The sequence below is a fragment of the Hemitrygon akajei genome, chromosome 26 (genome assembly GCF_048418815.1).
Source record: "Hemitrygon akajei chromosome 26, sHemAka1.3, whole genome shotgun sequence".
In the NCBI taxonomy this organism is placed as follows: domain Eukaryota; kingdom Metazoa; phylum Chordata; class Chondrichthyes; order Myliobatiformes; family Dasyatidae; genus Hemitrygon; species Hemitrygon akajei.
In genome coordinates, this window is record NC_133149.1 from 31285469 (window position 1) to 31307360 (window position 21892).

General features: G+C 38.7%; 1 protein-coding gene and 1 pseudogene across 6 annotated transcripts in view; one reads left to right on the top strand and one right to left on the bottom strand.

Moving 5' to 3' along the window:
* LOC140716828 (uncharacterized) overlaps window positions 1-21892 on the top strand; it is a 394334-nt gene that overhangs the window by 312820 nt on the left and 59622 nt on the right. For 3 of the 6 annotated variants that reach the window (XM_073029773.1, XM_073029775.1, XM_073029774.1), the window contains exons 136-144: window positions 462-624; window positions 1215-1294; window positions 2171-2331; window positions 3811-3928; window positions 6182-6354; window positions 7281-7356; window positions 12092-12226; window positions 14573-14908; window positions 16182-16321. In XM_073029773.1, coding sequence (XP_072885874.1) covers window positions 462-624; window positions 1215-1294; window positions 2171-2331; window positions 3811-3928; window positions 6182-6354; window positions 7281-7356; window positions 12092-12226; window positions 14573-14908; window positions 16182-16321 — 1382 coding nt within the window. Of the gene's footprint in view, window positions 1-461; window positions 625-1214; window positions 1295-2170; window positions 2332-3810; window positions 3929-6181; window positions 6355-7280; window positions 7357-12091; window positions 12227-14572; window positions 14909-16181; window positions 16322-20744; window positions 20875-21892 lie in introns of those variants that run through there. The other 3 variants (XM_073029776.1, XM_073029777.1, XR_012096375.1) reach the window with 3 other exon arrangements.
* Window positions 15959-21892, bottom strand: part of LOC140716829 (potassium-transporting ATPase alpha chain 2-like) — a 62922-nt pseudogene continuing 56988 nt past the window's right edge.

The following is a 21892-nucleotide window of genomic DNA, read 5'->3' on the forward strand; positions in this document are numbered from 1 at the left end:
CCACATGAGCAATACGCCAATCCTCCAGTACCATCCCTGTTTCTAATGATATTTGAAATATTTCTGTCAGAGCCCCTGCTATTTCTACACTAACCTCCCTCAAGGTCCTACAGAATATCCTGTCAGGACCCGGACATTTATCCACTTTTATATTCCTTAAAAGCGCCAGTGCTTCCTCCTCTTTAATCATCATAGTTTCCATAACTTCCCTACTTGTTTCCCTTACCTTACACAATTCAATATTAAAGACCATTAAGTCTTAAAGAAACAATATTGCATATGGTGCTACTTAAGCACTTAATAATTCTACATGGTATAATAATATATTATTGACATTGATCAGTGTTTTAGGATAACTACTTTTTTGTCTGTTCTTAAATCTTTATATGGTTGATTCAGCAAATCATTGATAACTGACAAGAAACGGGAGGGTTAATATCCACCTGCTGTTTTTGCTTCAGGAACTCTTAGTGTCCTTGCTGTGATGACTGCACTTTTCACAATGGCCACCTTGATGTTGAAGCCTATACAGTCCTCATTAAACCCCATGCAGCAGTGGAAGCCAAAGTGGCGCAGTTTGGGAGAACCTTATGTCCCACCTGAATATGTCATACTGAGAGACAGGTAAGCAAAATAGTAAGCAATAAGCAAGTGAGCTGAATCAGAAACAGATCTACTAATCAGGAAATAGCACCATATAGTTCAGATTGAAGTGAAATCCAAAAAGATCTTACCTTTGTTTTTGTAAAGTAGTGCTATGATTTTGCTTAATATTTAAGGAGATGCATATTTATCAAGGAAGCATTTAGGAGCTGAAATATTCCATCTGTTCAATAGCCAAGTAATGTTGTGATTTTTTTCTTAATTTGTGAATGCCTTTGCTACAGGATAGCACAGTTGTGCAACATGTTGGTACAGTAACTTTGACTGGTACAGTGAGTTTTCTCTACTTGCCAAATTCCCTGTTTCACCACCAAATACATGGTCAATTGATGGTAGTACTAGTAGAGCCCGTCAATCGGGTCAACTACCTTTCACCTCACGCAATTTGTAGAGGAATCACAAATAGAGTGTCACTTAATAATTATACAAAGCAAAACATGTATATTTTATGTATGTTTTGATGTAGAATAATACAGCTCCCAAACAGCATCTTTCCTGTGGGTTAAATTTTAGTTCAGGGCAGTAACGAGAGATGTAATCTTTCTTCTTAGCTTGGATTTTTACCAAGCCCTTGGGCCTCGAGGTGCTGGAGAAGGAGCAGAAACAGAAGAGGAGTCAACCCACGTTGTAGGTAATGACAAAACAAATCCTCTCTTCTACCCTCTTTGTCTCATGCCATGTTTTCTTTTCCATAGTTGCAATCAATTTCACTTATTTATTTTGGACTTAATTTATTTATCAGTACTTCCATATTTAAAAGAATATTGCTGAGAAAGTAAATACCCTTTATGTATCAGGACCAATGTTCAGCATTTGGGTTCAGGTTTAACTATAGGATGTGGGAACATCAACTTTCCTAATGTTACCAAGGGAAATGCTGCTTGCCAGAGTACCAGTTATTGAATGAGACAATTATAAGTTGGAATATAAGTTGCATTCATCAGCTCCAGTTTATACTGGAATGGAGGAAACACAGTGCATGACATGTCATTAGCTATGCAGGTGACATCAGCAGAAATGCAGTTGCATGCAGGTGAATTGGTGTCCAGGCTGTTGTTCTTGTTTTATGCATGGCTGCACCTATAAATGATCACAGACAGTATCTCCCCAGGTTAAATGCTTTAATGCATGATTTGCTCATAAAACATTAGGTGTTGCTGGATCGTATTGCGAGATCCTTATGGTCCATGCTCACCATGATGCTCGTCTATGTCAGAGCAGTATTTCAGTGGGCTGGAGTTTATGGAGCAGCTCAAGGACACTAAAGGCGGCACAGATTTGTAGATTTTGCTCTTTATTCTTCTTGTTTGGTTAAATTGCTGTTGAATTGATTTGGGAAGGGAGCCAATATCAGAATTCAGAACTACAATACTTTGCCACCACAATGCCATCTGGGTTACATGCCTGTATAGAATGAAAGCTACACTGCATTATATAGTCAATTAAAAATGTTTTTCAGTGGAAAAAGAATTTTTTAAAGTATCTTACAGATTTTATCTGTTAACAGCTAAAAGGCAACAGGAGATGGAACTGGAGGATTTTAGTGTCCACACTTTGTTTGATAAACTGGAGGACCAGAATCTTCACCTTGCTTCTCAGCTAAGCAAACAGAAGAATGATCTACAGGCATTTTATCGACATATCAGCCAACAGATTCATGAGCTAAAGGTTCAGAACGCAAATAACAGCAATGAATTTCAAGAATAGGATCAAAAAATGTTGAACAGTAGTTAATAATAAATACTGTTGTTGACGGTCTGAAATAATTCAGGCATTGCACTGGATTCTCATTGAAATATTGTATTGATGCTGAAAGTTTTAGTGTTCAAAGATAGAGCAGTCAGCATAGTACAGACCTTTCAGCCCAAGATGTTGAGCTGACCTTTAAACCTACTGAGATCAATCTAACACTTCACTCCAGCATAGACCTCCATTTTTCATTCATCCTTGTGCCTATCTAAGAGTTTCTTAAATGATCGTAATGTATCTGCCTCTACCACCATCCTTTACAGCCCATTCTACACACCCACCACTCTCTGTTATAAACAAAACAACCTATGATGTCTTCCCTCTCCCCTCCCTTCATTAGAAAGCAAGAGTATAAAATAAGTGTAGGATTAGGCACACAGCCCTTCAGACCTGATCTATCATTCAATACAACCATGGCTGATTTACCAACATTTCCCATAATCCTTGATTCCCCAGCTCCCAACATTTTATCAGTTTTGGTTTTGATTCTTGCACTCATTGATTTGAGCATCAGAGAATTTAACAATTGAATAGCCCTTTGCCAATTGAAGAAATTCCTCCTGACCCAAATCCAAACTTTCTGCTTCTTTATCTTAAGCCTTTCTCCCCGGTTTAAGATTCCCCATCTTATCATCTACTCAAACAAGCCTATTCAGAATACTATGTGTTCCAATGGATTACCTTACAGTCATACTTCAGAGCACTTAGGCCTATTCTATTCAGCTCTAATGTAAAATCAGCCCTGTAGTTTCTTATCATTTGGACCCTATTATCCTATCCAGTGAGCTCATCACACTGAGCCCATTTCTACCTTCTCCCTTGGATCTACAAGCTGAACTGCCCTGAGACGACTCCTAGTTTCATCCTGTCCTAGACACACAGAACATTTTGTCCTATTCCTTCTTCCATCGTTCAGTCTCTTCCCACAGCTATGCATGGCACTTCTGATGTCATCCGTGATTTTGATAGTTCCCATTCCCAGTCATCTGAAGTTCACCTTGCACAAGTTATCTCTCCACATCTGTATCCCATACCAAAATGACTGAACATTATCATCACACCCATTTATCTGTTCACCCTCTCCAAATCACAGGTATAGCTAGACAAACCCACTTGGGTCTAATCTAGTTTTGCTTCTTAACTTCATTTAGGTTGTGTCTTATATGTAGCACAAGCTCATTTTATTACATATCCATGAAGACACTCGTCCAATAATTTTCTGTCAATTTCTTGAATGTTGCAATTGGCTCCAGGCATTCATACCTTTTGGATCACGGGTGCAAGTTTCCATTCTCTTTGTGTGCAGATGGGCTTTTTGATGTCACTCATGAATAGCTGGGAATTCGATTGAATTGGAGAGATCACATTTTAAAAGTGTCTCTTTTTGTATTACTTTAGGAATTGTTAGAATGTTTAAACCCTTATGAATGCCAAAATATGGAAGGAAAATGGATAATAGTAGACAAGTTGGAAACCTCAATGACAGCTGATGCTGAAACTTCTGATAAAACAAAAGGTAACAAAGTTGACAGTGGTACCAGTAACTACCATGTCAGTGACCCCAGTAATGCAGCAAAGAAACCAAAAATATCTTGCGTTCCTGAAGTTAGTGCTGTACAAAATATATTGGACTGCTTTTTCCTTGAAAGTTACAATTAAATATCAGACCAATGCAATTCTTCAGATCCTTAAGCTTTCTACAAGCTCCAGTTATACAAACAAACATCTTGTACTCAGTTCTGCACTATTCACAGCTTTCAGGCCTAACTGATCCAATGTTATTATCTTGGCAATGTACCTTTTCTTAACCCAAAATCATTTTATTTCCACTCACTGAGACCCACAGACAGCTTTGTTCTTGTGTCAGTTAGTGGTGGTGTACTGATTGGCATCACATTCCTGTAGCAAGGTAACAGACACAATATTCTCAGACCTCATGTTATTTGAACTGTAGATTTGAATTGTGCTGATGCAACATGGAGTTAATACAGCTCTGATTCACTTGAACAAATCCTGGGATAAGGAGGCAGATAGGTGGTTGTAATCATAGTTAACTTGTAACACAGAAGGAAGTAATTGTTTTCATGCTGTCTAGACTTTCAACTCCAGCTCCATAGTCCTGCAGGTCACAGCACTTTCCAAGAACTTTTTGAATGCAATAAGGCCTCCAACTGTTGAAGGATCTCAGCCAGAAACATCGACTGTTTATTCCTTTCCATAGATGCTGCCTGACCTGCTGAGTTCCTCCAGCATTTTGTATGTGTTGTTCTGTCTCCATTGCCCTCTCAGACAGCAAGTTCCAGACCTCTACCAGCCTGGAACTCACTGTGTAAAGGAGTGGTATACTGTATTTCCCTTTCAGCCACACTTTTCGTCTGTTTCCTTTGGTGGTGGACGTAGTTGAAAGGTGGGAGATAGAAAGTTTACAGAACCATAGATCATTACAGCACAGAAACAGGCCTTTTGGCCTTTCTTGGCTGTGCTGAACCATTTTTCTGCCTAGTCCCACTGACCTGCACCTGGACCATATCCCTCCATACACAAGAAGATCTGAAGGAGAACTTTTACACAGAGGGAGTGGTTGGAATTTGGTTTGCGCTGCCTGAAGAGGTAATAGAAGCAAGAGGTCTCACAATATTTAACAAGCATCAAGACAAGCATTTAGATCAAATGGGGAAGAAGACTATGGAACGAATGCAAGTAAATGGGACTAGTATTGTAATCAATACAATGGTCAGCATGGACATAGGTCAATGGCTGTTTTTTTGTGTCCTATAATTCTGTGACCTTGGGGTTATGCAGGAGGCAGCCAATATCATAGCAGACTATTTTTTCTGTATAATGTTGAACTCATTTTGAGAATTTCCATATCCTTTGGGAAAGTTGCCCTATGTTTTATTGAATTCATCTAACCCTATTAAAGCTGGCTACCAATACACAAGTTTGATTATAGCAGGTAAATGTTCAAAGTGGAAAGTAAAATTTATCATCAGACTAGATACACGTCACCACATACAACCCTAAGATTCTTTTTCTGCGGGCATACTTAGTAAATCTGTAGAACAGTAACTGTAAACTGTAAACATCAGGAACTGTTAACTGTAAGCAAACTGTGCAAATGCAGATAGAAGTAAATAGCAATAAATAACGAGCATGAAATAACAATATAGCAAAGTCCTTAAATGAGTGTAGCTATCCCCTTTTGTTCAAGAGCCTGATGGTTGAGGGGTAGTAATTGTTCTTGAACCTGGTGGTGCGAGTCCTGAGGCTCTTGTACCTTCTACCTGATGGCAGCAGCGAGAAAAGAGCATGGCCTGGGTGGTGAGGATCTCTGATGATAGATGCTGCTTTTCTATGGCAACATTTCATGTAGATGTGCAGTATGGGTATGGAGGCTCAGGTCTTGAAGTCCAAAAAACATAAACATAACACATAACACTTGATTTCATCACTTTAATTTCATCAATGGGTTCTGGCTGATTTGAGATTATCGTGTTTCAAGAAAACAGGATGTTAATTAAGCACAGCATGTAAATCACAACCTTATATACAAATATAGTCAGATGTGATATTTATTTCTTAAGGATGATATAATTACAGTGTAATATAAATATTTGAGCAAATTAGCACCATATAGCACAAAGGAGGCAGCAATAGAAATGCAGTGGTTACAAAAGAGAAGCGATTTATAGCACCAGCCTTGGCATGTAACATTGTTACTATCCCAAATAATTATTAATGTTTATAACTCTCCATATTTTATTTTCAGGAGATGGAGTAAGTCAGCAACTTGAGGAACTATTTTTTAATCTACACAGCTTGGTTTATAAAATCAACTCTGGACACATTACTATCTCCAAAGAAATGATTGAAAAGGCACAAGAACTGTATGGGTCTCCAAGTAGTTTGGATATGCCCACTCAAGACCAGATAAAACCAGAGGTAATAAATAAAACAAGGACCATAGTTTTATTATCAATCAGCAACTCTGTGTAATAAATGACACTTAATATAATGTTTAACACATGTAACAGTAATGGGAGGGTGAAATCTCATCAGTAAATAGTTGGTGGAATCACAAGTAGGCCTTTGAGTAGCTCTCCGTGATCTCCATTACATTATGATATGTATACAATGTACATTATGTAAATGGAGCAACATCTACATAAGGTACATAAAAAGATTGAAACATTTTAATTCAGGAAGCACAGGAATGAGTTCAGTGGTTCATCATGGTAAAGCAGCTATTAAGTATTAGAATGTTTTAAGTAGGTCATTGAAACCTGAAATAGTTATATGATGTGGCTGCCATGTGGTTACCTGAGAGAGCACGGAAAAATATAACCTCAGTCAAGATTCCAGAGGAAGTGGTGAAGGAAGGGGCATTGGGGAGGATACAATACAACATTTAAAAAACATCTAGGCATTTAGGTTTGCTATGAGCCAAATGCAGACTAGCTCAGGAAGGCATAGACAGGTTGGGCTGAAGGACCTTTTTTGTGCTCTATAACTCTGACTCAGTGAGAATGCAACAAATAGAGGCAACTCCCTTTAAGAACATGTATACCCTGAACAGTGAACGTGAGGAATTACTGTTTCCATGATGAACTGTTGAGTTATTCTCAGCGTCCTGGCCACATTTATTCTTTAATCAACATCTCTAAAAGGGATTACCTAGACATCACACTGCTGTTTATGAGAGCTTTCCATATTCAAGCTAAATGCTGTATTTCTTCAGTAATTCACTGGGTGTGAAACGTTTTGTGGTGATTTGAAATACTTGACAAAGTCAATATGTAACTGCTAGTATTCCATTTATCTTAACTACAAAGCCAGTGAAACTCCATGTTTCATTGTTTTCTCTGCAGAGACTAGATCATGTTGACAGTGCAAAAAAATCAAGCGCTGTTCAAATACAAGAAACATGTTCATCTTTGACAAAAGGTGAGTCTGAAATGCCTTGCATAATTTTTCAACATCAGTGCTGAATTTTGTAAGGAAGACAGCAGCAACGGTATCAGTAACATACTATTACAGGTTAAATCAGGTGGCAATGTCTAACATATTGTTAAACATAGATATCAGAAAGCTGCTTGAATTGTTATGGTTCTCAAGATTTATTAGCTTCCCAAGCCATTTATTCTGTGTGGTTCTGATCATATCACAATAATTTACATGGCCAAGCTCAGGACTGTACCAGCCCCACACCATTACGCAAGAGCACACAGTTAGTCACTGACCAGCAGTTAGATTTTTCTCTCTTTGAGGATAAAACATAAGAGTGGGACTTAGCCATTTGGCCCATCATGTTGCTTTGCCATTCAATACAATCATAGCAGTCAAGTTGAAGGATCTCGGACTGAAACATCGGCTGTTTATTCCTCTCCATAGATGCTGCCTGACCTGCCTAGTTCTTCCAGCATTTTGTGTGTGTTGCTATGGATTTCCAGCATCTGCAGAATCTCTTGTGTTAATGATAGCTGATTGTTTATCAGATCTCTCCCTAAAACACTGGATTTTTTTGAGTCTCAGAATCGATCTCTTTCTGAAATACATTCAACAACTTGGCATCTTCAGTCTTTATGACAGAGAATTCCTCAAGATCACTACCTTTTCTCACTGATGGGACCTCGCCAACAGAGTGCTTTCCAGCATTTTATGTTTTTGTTTCGGATCTCCATCGTCTGCAGTTTTTATTGATTTTTCACTCGTCTTTCAGCATGTTGTGCATTTCAATGTGATTCCTTTCATTCTTCTAAGCTCTACTGATTACAGACCAAGTCAACCACTGTGTATATGAAAATCCCACTACCCTTGGAATCAAGCTTGTGAAGTTTAGTTGTACTTCCTCCATGGAAAGTATATTTTTCGGTAAAGGAAGTCTAAAGTGCACACATTGTGTTCTCGCAAAAGCCTTGTATCCCTCAAAACCTCTGGTAATGAAAGCTGCATGCCATTTGCCTTTTTAACTGCTTTCAGTGACAATATAGAAGCACATTCAGATCCGTTCTCACCAACATTTCCCAATCTAGCACCTCTTAAATTATATTCTGCATTTGTTTTCCCTCCTTATGTAAGATCTGCCATGCAATTTCCCCCACAATGAACTTGTTTAAATCACCTTGAAGCTCTATGCATGCAATACACAACAGTCAATCCCATCTAGTTCTGCTTCATCATTACACTTGGAAATATTACATTCAGTTCCCTCATTCAAATCCGTGATGTGTATTCTGATACTGATCCTTGCAGTTCCCCTTCTGGACATCCCTGTTACTCTGAACATTTCCCATTTGTTCTTGTGCTGTTTCCTGGCTATCAACTCCACTCAGTGACCACTTTATGAGGTACCTCCTGTATCTAATAAAGTAGCCACTGAGTGTGTGTTCGTGGTCTTCTGCAGCTGCAGCCCATCCTCTTCAAGGTTCTACATGTAGTACATTCAGAAATGTTCTCCTGCACGCCTCTGTTGTAATGCATGATTATTTGAGTTACTGTTGCCTTCCTGTCAGCTTGAAACAGTCTGGCTGTTCTCCTCTGACCTCTCTCATTCACAAGGTGTTTTTGACCACAGAATTACTGCTCACTGTATTTTTTTTAAGTTTTGCATCATTCTCTGTAAACTCTAGAGTCTGTTGTGTGTGAAAATCCCAGGAGATCAGCAGTTTCTGAAATACTCAAACCACCCCGTCTGGCACCAATAATCATTCCATGGTCAAAGTCACTTAGATCACATTTCTTCCCCATTCCGCTGTTTGGTCTGAACAACAACAGAACCTCTTGACCATATCTGCATGCTTTTATGCATTGAGTTGCTGCCACATGATTGGCTGATTAGATATTTGCATTCATAAGCAGGTGTACCTAAGAAAGTGGCCACTGAGTGTAGATTTCTGTCCATGCCAGTTAATATTTCCAAACCCTCGTGCTTTAATCGTGAACACTAACTTTTTATGTAGAGATGATCAAAGGCCTTTTGAAGATCCAAATACATCGCATTCCTTGATTCTGCTTTATCTATTCTATCAGCAACATTCTCAAAAGACTCCAATACTTTGTCAAACAATATTTTATTTCTTAAATCCATGTTGACTTTGTTTTTGGTGAGGATGCCGTGGGCTGAAGGGCCTACTCCTGTGCTGTGTTGTTCTATGTTCTAATCCTGTTGATATTTTCCAAGTGCTCTGTTATCACGTCCTTTATAAAAGTCTCTATCACTTGCCCTCTTGCTCATGTTAGTCTCATAGGTTTATAGTTCCCTGCTCTCTCTTCATCTTTTATTTTAAATAACATTACATCTTCCAATCTGCAGGAATCATTCCATAAACTGTAGAATTTTGAACCATGTCAGTCACTGTTTCCATGGCTACTCCCTCTAGTTCCCTGGCACGTAGGATATCGGGCCTTGGGGATTCATCAGCATTCAGTCCAATAGTCATACAAATTATGAGCAGGAATAAGATACCTGGCCCTTGAAGCCTGCTCTTCATTTAATTTCAGATATACCTGTATTTCTCTATTCCTGCCAAATCCTAATAGATTTCCAACCCCTTCCAGATTTGGAAATTTCTGACCTGAAGATTTGACCTCAAAGCCTTGAGTGATGTTAACTTTCTATCATCTAATCTGCATTTATTGTCACTAATTAATTAAAGAGTATGATGTGACTTTGCTCTGAGAAATGTATAAACAAAACATTTGGATAAGCAAGGGAAAACTGTGAGGATCATGTTTTTTTTTTTGGATTTCTCAAGTGCCTTCAATACCATACAGTGCTTATTGCTGGGGGAGAGGCTCTGTTCAATGCAGATAGGCACTTCCATTGTATCCTGGAAAATGGACTACCTGACTGGCAGACCACAGTATATGCAGCTTCAGAGCTGTGTGTCAGACATGGCTATAAGCAGCAATGGGACTCTACGGGGGACATTATTGGCTCTCTTCCTGTTTACCCTGTATACCTCAGACTTTAGATACAACACTGAGTCCTGACATCTGCAGAAATTCTCTGATAACTCAGCAATAGTTGGGTGTATAAAGGGAGAATGGGAGGATGAATACGGGGCCCTTGTGGAGAACTTTGTCAAATGGTGCAAGCTGAATCATCTGCAGCTCAACATCAGTATGAGGTGCTACATTTTGGTAGGACTAATCAAAATAGGACATACATGGCAAATGGTAGGGCATTGAAGAATGCAGTAGAACAGAGTGATCTAGGAATAATGGTGCCTAGTTCCCTGAATGTGGAATCTCATGTGGATAGGGTGGTGAAGAAAGCTTTTGGTATGTTGGCCTTTATAAATCAGAGCATTGAGTATAGGAGTTGGGATGTAATGTTAAAATTGTACAAGGCATTGGTAAGGCCAAATTTGGAGTATTGTGTACAGTTCTGGTCACCGAATTATAGGAAAGATGTCAACAAAATACAGAGAGTATAGAGGAGATTTACTAGAATGTTACCTGGGTTTCAGCACCTAAGTTACAGGTAAAGATTGAACAAGTTAGGTCTTTATTCTTTGGAGCGTAGAAGGTTGAGGGGGGACTTGATAGAGGTATTTAAAATTATGAGGGGGATAGATAGAGTTGACGTGGATAGGCTTTTTCCATTGAGAGTAGGGGAGATTCAAACAAGAGGACATGAGTTGAGAGTTAGGGGGCAAAAGTTTAGGGGTAACACGAGGGGGAACTTCTTTACTCAGAGAGTGGTAGCTGTGTGGAACGGGCTTCCAGTAGAAGTGGTAAAGGCAGGTTTGATATTGTCATTTAAAAAAAAAAAATTGGATAGGTATATGGACAGGAAAGGAATGGAGGGTTATGGGCTGAGTGCAGGTCGGTGGGACTAGGTGAGAGTAAGTGTTCGTCACGGACTAGAAAGGCCGAGATGGCCTGTTTCCGTGCTGTTATGGTTATATGGTTATATCAGTAAGAGTAAGGAGATGGTAGTAGACTTTAGGAAGACTAAGCCTGCTTTGTTCCCTGTTACTATTGATGGTGTGGATGTAGTGAGGACCTACAAGTACCTGGGGGTGCACTTGGATGACAGAGTTGAGTGGAGCACCAACGCAGACTGTGGACTAGAAGGGCCAGAGTCACTTCTACTTCCTGAGGAGACTGAGGTCCTTTGGAGTATGCAGGCCTCTCCTTCACATGTTTTACCAGTCTGTTGTTGCCAGTACAATCTTCTATGTGGTGGTGTGCTGGGGCAATGGCATCAATATGGGTGATGTCAATGTGATGTCAATGTGATGTCAGGCTCAATAAACTGTTTAGAAAGGTTGGCTCTGTTATAGAAGTCAAACTGGACACATTGGAGGCTGTGGTAGAACAAAGGACCTTATGGAAAATCCTGGCAATTCTGGACAATGTTTCTCACCCTCTGCATACCACCTTGGCCGAACAGAGGAGCACTTTTAGTAACAGACTAAGACAAATATGTTGCTCCATCGAGCACTATATGAGGTCATTCTTACCCGAGGTCATTAGGCTCTATAATGAGTCAGCCTATAGCCAGGGAAGTGTTGACTTCCTCCTGTTAGACTGTTTGTGGTAACTTATTATTTTACTTTTTCTCCTTCTCTTCTAATATTTATATCTGTGCACTAGTAATGCTACTGTGACACTAATTTCCTTTGGGATTAATAAAATATCTATTATATCTACGACTGTTTTGTTTATACAGAAGAAGTGCCAATCCCTGATTCAAACCTTCCTTACAATGAGGAACTTACTGAGATCCTACTGTCCTATCCACTTCTGAAAAGACTGGAAGAAATTAAACAAACATTAATAAATCATCAACATGAACTGCAGGCAGGTAGGGAGTTGATAAAATACAAATTATTCACTGTGTTTGGCTTGAACACTATAGAAAATTTGCCATTGAATTTATGCCAAGTATTTTGTATTAAATAAACTCTTAACAAAAAGTACTTTAGTTTAATTGTACAATCACTGATCAAAGCCAACTAACCTTGTCTAATCTATTTACTTTTGGCATCACAAGTGATAGGGTCATAGAAAGAGCTTTTGGCACATCAGCCTTCATCAATTGGGGAAATGAATACAGGTGTTGGGACGTTAATTTGAAATTGTATAAGACAGTGAGGCCACCTGGTCATCTACCTGCAGGAAAGGTATCAATAAGCTTGAAAGGGTGTGAGAAAAAATTTACCTGGATGTTGCCAGGGCTTGAATTATGAAGATAGGTTGAGTAGGTGAGGATTTTATTCTCGAGAACACAGGACAATGAGGGGAGATATGATACAAAATTATGAGGGGTATGGATAAGGTTAATGCAAGCTGGGTTTTTCTCAGGTTGGGTGAGACTTGAACTGGAAATCATAGGTTTAGGATGAAAGGTGAAATATTTAAGGGGAATCTAAGAGGAAACTACTTCATGCAGAGTGTGCTGCCAGCAGAAGTGCTAGATATAGGATCGATTGCAACATTTAAGAGAAGTTTGATGCATGGAGGATTATGGTCCACGTGCAGGCAGATGGGACTAGCCAGAAAGCCAGGCTGACATACACTAGATGGACTGAAAGGCCTGTTTCTATCCTGAAGTACTCTATGGCTCTATTTAATGTGATGTTTGTGCGTGATTATTATCTTATTCAGACTTCCTGGTGCCTGGTCTCTCAGTGTGTACGGTAATCTGACACAAGGTGCTTGATATTGCTTTTGTGGGATGTTGAGGCAATCTGGCAAGTAACTGGTTTGAGGAAACTCTCCTGCTGAAAGCCCTCCTCCACAATTTCCCTCCCTGACTAAAAGTTCTGCCTGCTTATTATTTTAAGACAGTAGAAGGTGGGAAGGATTTTTGTTGCGTAAGTATTTTTGCATAATTTGACTGAGACAGTTCAGCAGCCATCTTCCTATAGAATTGGCCACAGCTACTGGATTGATAGTGTAGTTTCATAAACCCAACTCACTCACTGATTCCCTCTTAATTCTAATGGGATAATAGTGCTGGATCATAACACTGATTTTCAACCATTTTGACTTTGTTTAGAGAAACAACATGATAGCAGACTCTTCTGGACCAATTACACTCATGTGACCAATTAACCTACAAATCCATGTGTCTTTGGCACCTGGGAGAAAACCAGAGCACACGGAGGAAACCTACATGGCCTTGAGGATAATGTTCAGACTCCTTGCAGACAGCAGCAGAACTGAACCCGGGTCGATATCGCTGTAATAGTATCGCACTAAATGCTATGCTACCATGCAGCTTCATGTCTTGCGTATTATAAAATAATAAAAAGCACTGTCCAGTTTTGAAGGGTAGATGCTGTGGTCCCCAAAATAGGGATAGTAAATCCCTAGGAGTGGGGATACACAAGGGCCTAGGTGCTCTTAATGTCTTGGGGCTTATTGCCAAAACAATTTACAATCCAATTACTGGGTGTAAACTGAGCATAATTGATGCAAAATAATTATTATTCTTGGTCTTCCAACTTAAACAGGACCTTGCCAGCTCCCTACAGGTGTCCTACTCAAAAGATTGTTAACATCTGACCACCATGTGAGAATGCCGGAATTAGAGAGGGAAAGGTATTGCCCTTTTCAAAGGGAACGGCATGGATAAGCCGATTATAAATAGTGTTCCAGGGAATGAGGTCAGGGTGGGAGAAGGGATATTTGGCAGAGAATACAGACAACAGCAACACCTCTCCAAAGCAAAATATCTATTTACATTAATTGTCAATGTTCAAGGAAAGTAGGAGCAACGAGTAAGAAAACTGAGTGTATTGCTTCATTTTATTTTGACTATGTTTGTCCATCTTCCACATGGAAGACACAGGCTGCACAGGGACAGAGCCAGTGGAGCAGCTGCTTCACAATGCTAGAGACCTGATCTTGGATGCTGTCTGTGTGGAGTTTACGTGTTCTCCCTGTGACTGTGGGTTTCTTCCAGATGTGAGTGTGGTCTGTCAATTGGCCACTGTAAATAGGCCTCAGTGTGCATGTGAGTGATAGCAGCGGGGGTAGAATTGATGAGAACTTGGGGTGAATAAAATGGGATTGACGTAGGATTAGTATAAATGAGTGGTTGATGGTCATTGCAAACTTTTTAGGCTGCAGGTCCAGTTTCCATGCCGTACCTATGACATTACAAATTTCTTAATTTAGATCATTAATATGTTTCTCTTTATAGAAAGCCATAATAATCTACCAGATCCCACTCCACTGAGTGACAACAGTCTCATTCCGGCTGATTTAGGCAACCTGAGTCCACACCATTTTGTGATCTACAGATTTGGGTGTTCTATCACTCACCTACTCTACAGTAGTTGTGACCACACTCCATTAACCCTTCTCATGGCTGATGACGTTCCCAATGAACAAGGCATCCACTGCAAAAATAGGTCATACACCAATGGCTTTTACTATGATGCTAACAACCGGATACTGTACATCAAATCAACCTGGCTCAACAATGTAGGACAGTTTATTGTTCTCATTCTGCATGTAATGGCACATGTTAAAGCTGGTAAGTTAACTAACTGGTGTGCTTGTCAGATCTTTGTTTTGTTTCCTGTATAACTGTTGTAAATAGGAAGATCTGAAGAACTTTAGAGAGATCTCTAAACGATTGTTGAAGATCTACACTCCAGTATCAGACTACTACATGTTCAGCTGCTATATATGTCTCTACATAGGGTTTGAAAGAAAATTAACCATTATAAATTTCTCCAACAAAACAAAATTATGCACCCAACAAATTCTTACATTAATGACTACTTGCTTTTAATTTTGGGACAGATTCATTAATAACACCCTTTTAGGCATCAATATTTCTTAAGTATAGCATTATTACATTGACAGAACTGTTATCTATATATACATATAAAGCACTGTTGGTTTACACTGCTAGTTGTCATGTCTGTTCAATGGAGCTCAAATTTATGAGAATATTATTTCAAACATTAATATGAAGTGGTCAGATTAATACATCAATTCTTAAGAAAAATAATGCCAAAATATCAGTATGGCAGATACATGAATCTTTATTGGGAAGAATATTTTTGAGATGATAGCTAATATGTACCCTAATTAGTGTATTAATAGCAACACACAAAAAATCCTGACTTCCTCCAGCATTTTGTGAGTGTTGCTTTGGATTTCTAACACCTGCAGAATCTCCAATGTACAGTATTAATAAGTACCCTAATATGATTTGAATCCACCAAATCAGATGATCCAAAATAGTTTATTAAACTTTTTCAGAAATGCTTTCATTGTTGAAAAACCGTGAGAGTTCCACTTCCGATTAAATCCTAAAACCGACCCAGGATCAAAGGAGAATGTAGATTTGATTATCTTTTGTTGGATGAGCTGGGGTCAAGATGTAGATATTTGTCCATTGCGTTGTGGGGACAGCAAGCGTTGAGATTGTGGAGAGGGTTTCTCTGAAGAATCCTGAATTAGGCCAGCAGGTTCAGATATTAGCAAAGAGGGTTCAGATTTAAGCAAAACAGAAATGAAGAGAAAGGGCTTAGTGGATGGAGAAATTTGAAGTCTTCATTTTGTTTATTACTCAAGTATTCAACATATTTACTCTTTGGCAAATTAAAACATGCCATTTGACCCACCTTTCATGCTTTGCTCATTCTTATAAAAGTAGTTATCAATTCTGACAAATTGGCATGTTACATGCTCCAATTTAGGAGATTATAGAGTAGGCAATACCATTCCATTGGTTTAAAACCAGAAATTGCATTTTTGTGTAATTTACGTATCTTACATTCTACCACTCTTTTCAGGAATCCAAATAAATGATGATCACCCTATCTTTACTGAGGAATTTGATCACGCAGTTACCATTCTGGCCACCACCCTGTTCCAAATGTTCTTTGACACCACTTCTTCCATGGCAGAGGTGCACCAAGATGCTGAAATATCGGTAATTTGAATGTCTAGCCTGTGGTAGAAATGATTTAAGGAAACGTGTATATAAAACAAGTTTTTCAAAAGAGTGCTCTAGTGGTTGCTTTGAGGGTATGCAATATTTAAATTTCAGGGATAAAAGTTCCACATTGGGCAAAGTTAGCACACTTTAGAACAAATTACACTATTTTACTGAAATAAATTGATGGTGCACTTTTCCAAACTTATTTGCATAATCTCAAAAAAGCAAAATCTCCCATGAGCGAGCACAACTGCACAGCATAATTGTTTACTTTGTCCTCTTCCATTTAAAAAATCACCTATTTACTCAAGAATTAAAACTTTAGAATGGTTTTATTAATATGAAGATGTGTTTGTCAAATACTGTATTTCTAATAAGGATGAGTAATCTGATTTTAATTCATCATAAATAAATTAAACACTGAGCTATTTGTTACTTCATTTGACAGGCACGTTACTAGTCTTAATAATTTAAATATTCAATAATTAAAATCTCCCTCCCACCCCCTCTTTAAAAAAACCCTGATTTGGAGAATATCCTCAAACAGTTACAAGCAACTGTAACTCTGCATACATCTGATGAAACTCCTAATGTAAAAGGTGGACTAACCTGCAGCAAGCATTAAGGAACATTTTTAAAATTTAGCTTGTTTCCAATTTCCATTCCTATGTATTTCAATGTAAAGGTCAGAGACAAGCTTACCTCATGTAATGCCTGTATGATGGATATTCACTTCCTAGGCTAGGAGGTCTCATGCTTTCCCAAGCCCGCCTTTTCAACACCACAGCTGCCACTTGTCAATGTCAAGCAATTGTTTAGCTTCTGGTCATAAATGGGAGTCAATCTTCAGTACTTAAAATGTAAATAGAAAGCAGTTATCAGTTTGAAGCTAAACAGGCACTGTCTTATAGAGCAGCTTTGCAAATAAGCTCTGTAAAGAGCTACAAACTTGCTGGCTCATAGCATCCTGTCCAACTGCTGAAGAGGTGCAGTATAAGACAATAGGTAATTTAACTTGGCTTGTTTCAAAACAGGCAAGCTGACTAAGTTGCTTTGTTCAAAAAGGGTTGCAGACAAAATGGAAACAAACATTCAGCACAAAAAAACAGACCTATTAATGTTGGAAGTTTTATGTACTCAGAGAAGTTAGCTTTACAGCATTTATTGTAGGTAGCTGAGATCTCTGTTTCCAAAAAGCCTTTAGGCCTTTTGTGTTAAAAGCGTATATGAGGAAATATCACATGTGTGAAGTCATCAAATGGCAAAGAAACTGAATTTTCAGGCAGTTCAGGCTTTTGAGGAATAGGATAAGGGACATTAGAATCAGGTTTACTATTACCAACATATGTCATGAAACTTGTTGTTATGTGGCAGCAGTACATTGCAATTTATAATAAAACTGAATTACAGTAAAAGTGTGTGTGTATGTGTATATACACACACACACACACACACACACACACACACACACACTAAATAAGTAGTGCGATAAAAGTAATAAGGTAGTGTTCGTGGGTTCAACATCCATTCAGAAATCTAATGGCTGAGGGGTAGAAGCTGTTCCTGAATGGTTGAGTGCGAGCCTTCAGGCTTCTGTATCTCCTTCCTGATGGTAGCAATTAGACAAGGGCATGTCCTGGATGATGGGGGTCCTTAATGATGGATGTTGCCTTTTTGAGGCATCACTCCTTGAAGGTGTCCTGGATGCCAGGGAGTCTGGTGCCCATGATATAGCTGACTGAGTTCGCAACTTTCTGCAGCTTATTTCAATCCTGTGCTGTGCCCCCCCACCACCATACCAGATGGTGATGCAGCCAGTTAGAATGCTCACCACGGTACATCTGTAGAAATTTGTAAGTGTCTGTGGTGAAATACCAAATCTCCTTAAACTCTTAATGAAATATAGCCACTGTCATGCCTTCTTTGTAAGTGCATTGATATATTGGGCCCAGGATGGATTCTCAGAGAAGTTGACACCCAGGAACTTGAAATTGCTCACTTTTTCCACGTCTGATCCCTCTTTGAGGACTGGGGTGCGTTTCCTTGCCTTATCCTTTCTGAAGTCCACAATCATTTCTTTGGTCTTACTGATGATGTCAGCAAGGTTGTTGCTGCAACACCACTTAACTAGCTGATATCAAGAAAAATGAAAGAAACACGAGGTGAATTAGGGTCTATTCATCTGGCTTCAACTTTTGTGACGGACAATTTGTTCATCTGCACACTGTTGGTATGTCTTTTTAGTTTATAGGAATTGTACCTGTGTTTTGGAAATTCTTCGTATTTTAGAAATGTTTTCTAATTTGGAAATGTTTTATAAGATGGAAATCCTCTGAGTCTTAAATGTGTTTTTAAAAATGTTTGGATATAAACGTGTATCATTGAAAATAAATGAACTGTGATTAAATTACTTTGTTAGCTGGAAGTATCTTCTCCTTGGTATGGAGAGAGGACCCTCACTCAAATAGTGGGTATTGTCAGCTAAGCTAACCGTGAAGAACAAAACGGTGAAGTGAACTGGTCTTTGAAGATTAGATAGTTACAGAAAATCTCCCTTTAGTGAGAGTACTCATGGTTATTTATATCCGATAGGGCTTAAGGTCTTTGTCTGAGTTTAGAAATTGGCGGTCAGCAAACCCAATATCATCATTCCTGGGCATCCTGGAGCAGAGCACACACATCCTGAACTTGAGGAGCTGGTGCACAAGGACAGATCAAAACAAGCCCTGTACAAAATGAAGCCATCAGTTAAAACTGTCATGTTATTTCAATGTTTGCAAATGTTTCTGACATACAGGCACCCTCAAAATTATTAAGAATAATAAAAAAAGATGAAAGCCACTAAAAATGCAATCTTGAATAATTCAGACACAACAAACACAAACCCTGGGGGAAAATGTTAATCTTTCTTCCTCAGAGTTCTAAAAACTCCTTCCAAATAATTTCCTTCCTGATACTGCATCAGGTCCATTTTGTAAAGTATAACTATGCATCATGATTGTCCATTATGCATTACAGTCTAATGTAACCAACCAAAGGATTCACACTCAGATCCCTTGGAATAATTGCTAGAATATTCTTTCATATTTGTACCCTGCTGCTGGACTTCATGTTTGGTCTGAATTGTTGTAATAATTTTTGCCAGCAGAAGGGCTGATCATCTACTATCAATACCCGGTTCCTGCCTTGTCCCTATATCCCTTGATTCCCCTATCCATAAGATACCTATCTAACTCCTTGTTGAAAGCATCCAGAGAATTGGCCTCCACTACCTCTCAAAATGGCGGTGCAGGCTCGAAGGGCCGAATGGTCTACTTCTGCACCTATTGTCTATTACAAAGGAATGATGCAAACCTTAACCTTTGTGGTCCATTCACTGCTAATATCAAATAGTTTAACAAGAACCTGAAGAATTGATCCTTCACTATCTTACTTTTATAACGACAAAAATGCTCACTTAGTTGGCATAATCTGCTCCTTGTTATTCATCTTTCAGTTTGACAACAGGGATTTAACAAGTCTTTTCTGCAGGTTATTTAACAAAAGCAGGCTCATCTCTTTAAGCTTATCAGCTTTATCTATTTTATTCTAATAGTTGAAACACATTTAATTTTGTGGATGTCAGTCTGTTAAGAATTTTAAAATATAGTTTTTATTTATTTATATTAGCAATACAGCACTGAGTAAGCTCTTCGAGCTAAACTGCCACAGCAATCCCCAACAAACCCGATCAACCCTCACCAAATCAAGGGACCACAGTCCAGTACATCCTTGGACTGTGGGAGGAAACTGGGGTGCTCAGAGAAAACCCATGCATTCTACGGGAAGGTTGTGCCGTCTACTTATAGACAACATCAGAAATGAACTCCTGAATACGCCAAGCTGTAATAGTGGTGCACTAACCACTATGCTACTGTGGCACCCAATTATGAAATATGGTATATAAAATAACTATGCATCACAGCAGTCTACTACACATCACTGTGTTCATCCAGCTTTAGCAGAGGTTCACGGCTGTTTGCTTTCCATAGTTCAGATTTTAATTACAGTGTTGATGTAGTATGTTTTTATTGGCCTCCACTTCAGTTTAGCAGCTGTGAGCCAGAAATGAAATATGAAGTAATTGATATTTATGAAGTAATTGATATTTATGAACACCCAGTCTGCTGTTCTTTAACTTAGTTGATTGAATTATTTTTACATATATACTGTTTCTCATGTCTACAACCTCCTCAGTTACCAAGTCTTTAATTTAAACTGTGAAGTTTGAAAAATGTATCATGTTCCTCTTCAGAAAAAGCTCTTGTTTTCTTAAATTAAATATACCATTTTTTCATTCTTTCATGTTGTCAGCTAATTTCCAGACTTCCTAATATCGTCATGTCTTTTTACTTATGATTTGTGTTTTACTAAATAGTTATTGCAGTCCGACTGGTGGCGCAGTGACATCAGTGCCAGACTCCGGAGCGAAGATTCCCGAGTTTGAATCCAGTCGGGCCGCTCCTGGACACTCTTTCCATCCATGCCAGGTTGAGTGTCGAGCTCGCAACTCGGTCTCACAAAAAAACAACTGCGCTGTGAGAAGGACATAGGAGACCACTCACAGAATCTTTCCTCCAAGCCAACCACTTGAAAAAAAAAGTGGTCGCCAAGGCTCTGGCAGAGTATGGCACACAAAAAAAGTTATTAATTCTATTAATTACAATTTGATTTTAAACACATGACTCTTATGCACTCTTTTTAACCACCAGAGGAAAATTAAGTGTTTATCACTGTTTATGTAAAGTAAACAAATTCAAGTATTAAACGACTGTAACTGGTCTTTTTTGTGGCCCTTGTTATTTTTCCACATTTTTGAATATTTATTTAGAAATAGATGCAATGTTCCAAGTGGAGCCTCCATTTGTATTTGCTATATGTCAAAATCTGCAATTCTGTTTCCTAAAACACTGTTAGATAGCTTTGTCCAATAATGAATATGGATTAACTTACTTGATCCAATATTAAAACCTGTTGTTAATTATGCTTAGGTGCTGCACATCTGTGTTTTTTTTTCTTTTCTGCATAGGAACTGCTTTCTTTATCACCCAACCTGATCTTTGTCACTGTGAGAAAGCGGTTGAGGAATAGAATAATAGTTCTTGCCTCAAAGGGTCACAATTGAGAAAATAAGTTTTACAACATGAATGTAGCTGTTTTAAAAGAAAAGATCTTATGAATAGTCATTGGTCCAAAGAATTGATTCTGATTTACACTCTCACAGATATTGCCTGATCTGCTTAATGTTTCTGTCATCTTCTGCTTTTGTTTGAAATATCATCGTCCCAAGAGCGCCCAACAGTATGCACCATGGGACATATTTCCCCAGCAACACACCAAACCAGTACAGTATTACTTGAGGAATAGCATCATTCAGAATCAGACTAAGATGGAGATTACATCTGACACTTAAGTGAGAATTATGTCAGAAAGTATGTAGTCAAGTTTCCACAGTGATTCCAAATAATCCATAAATATCAGTAGTATGTTTCACACTAGTTTTTCAAACACATAGTGCTGAAAGAT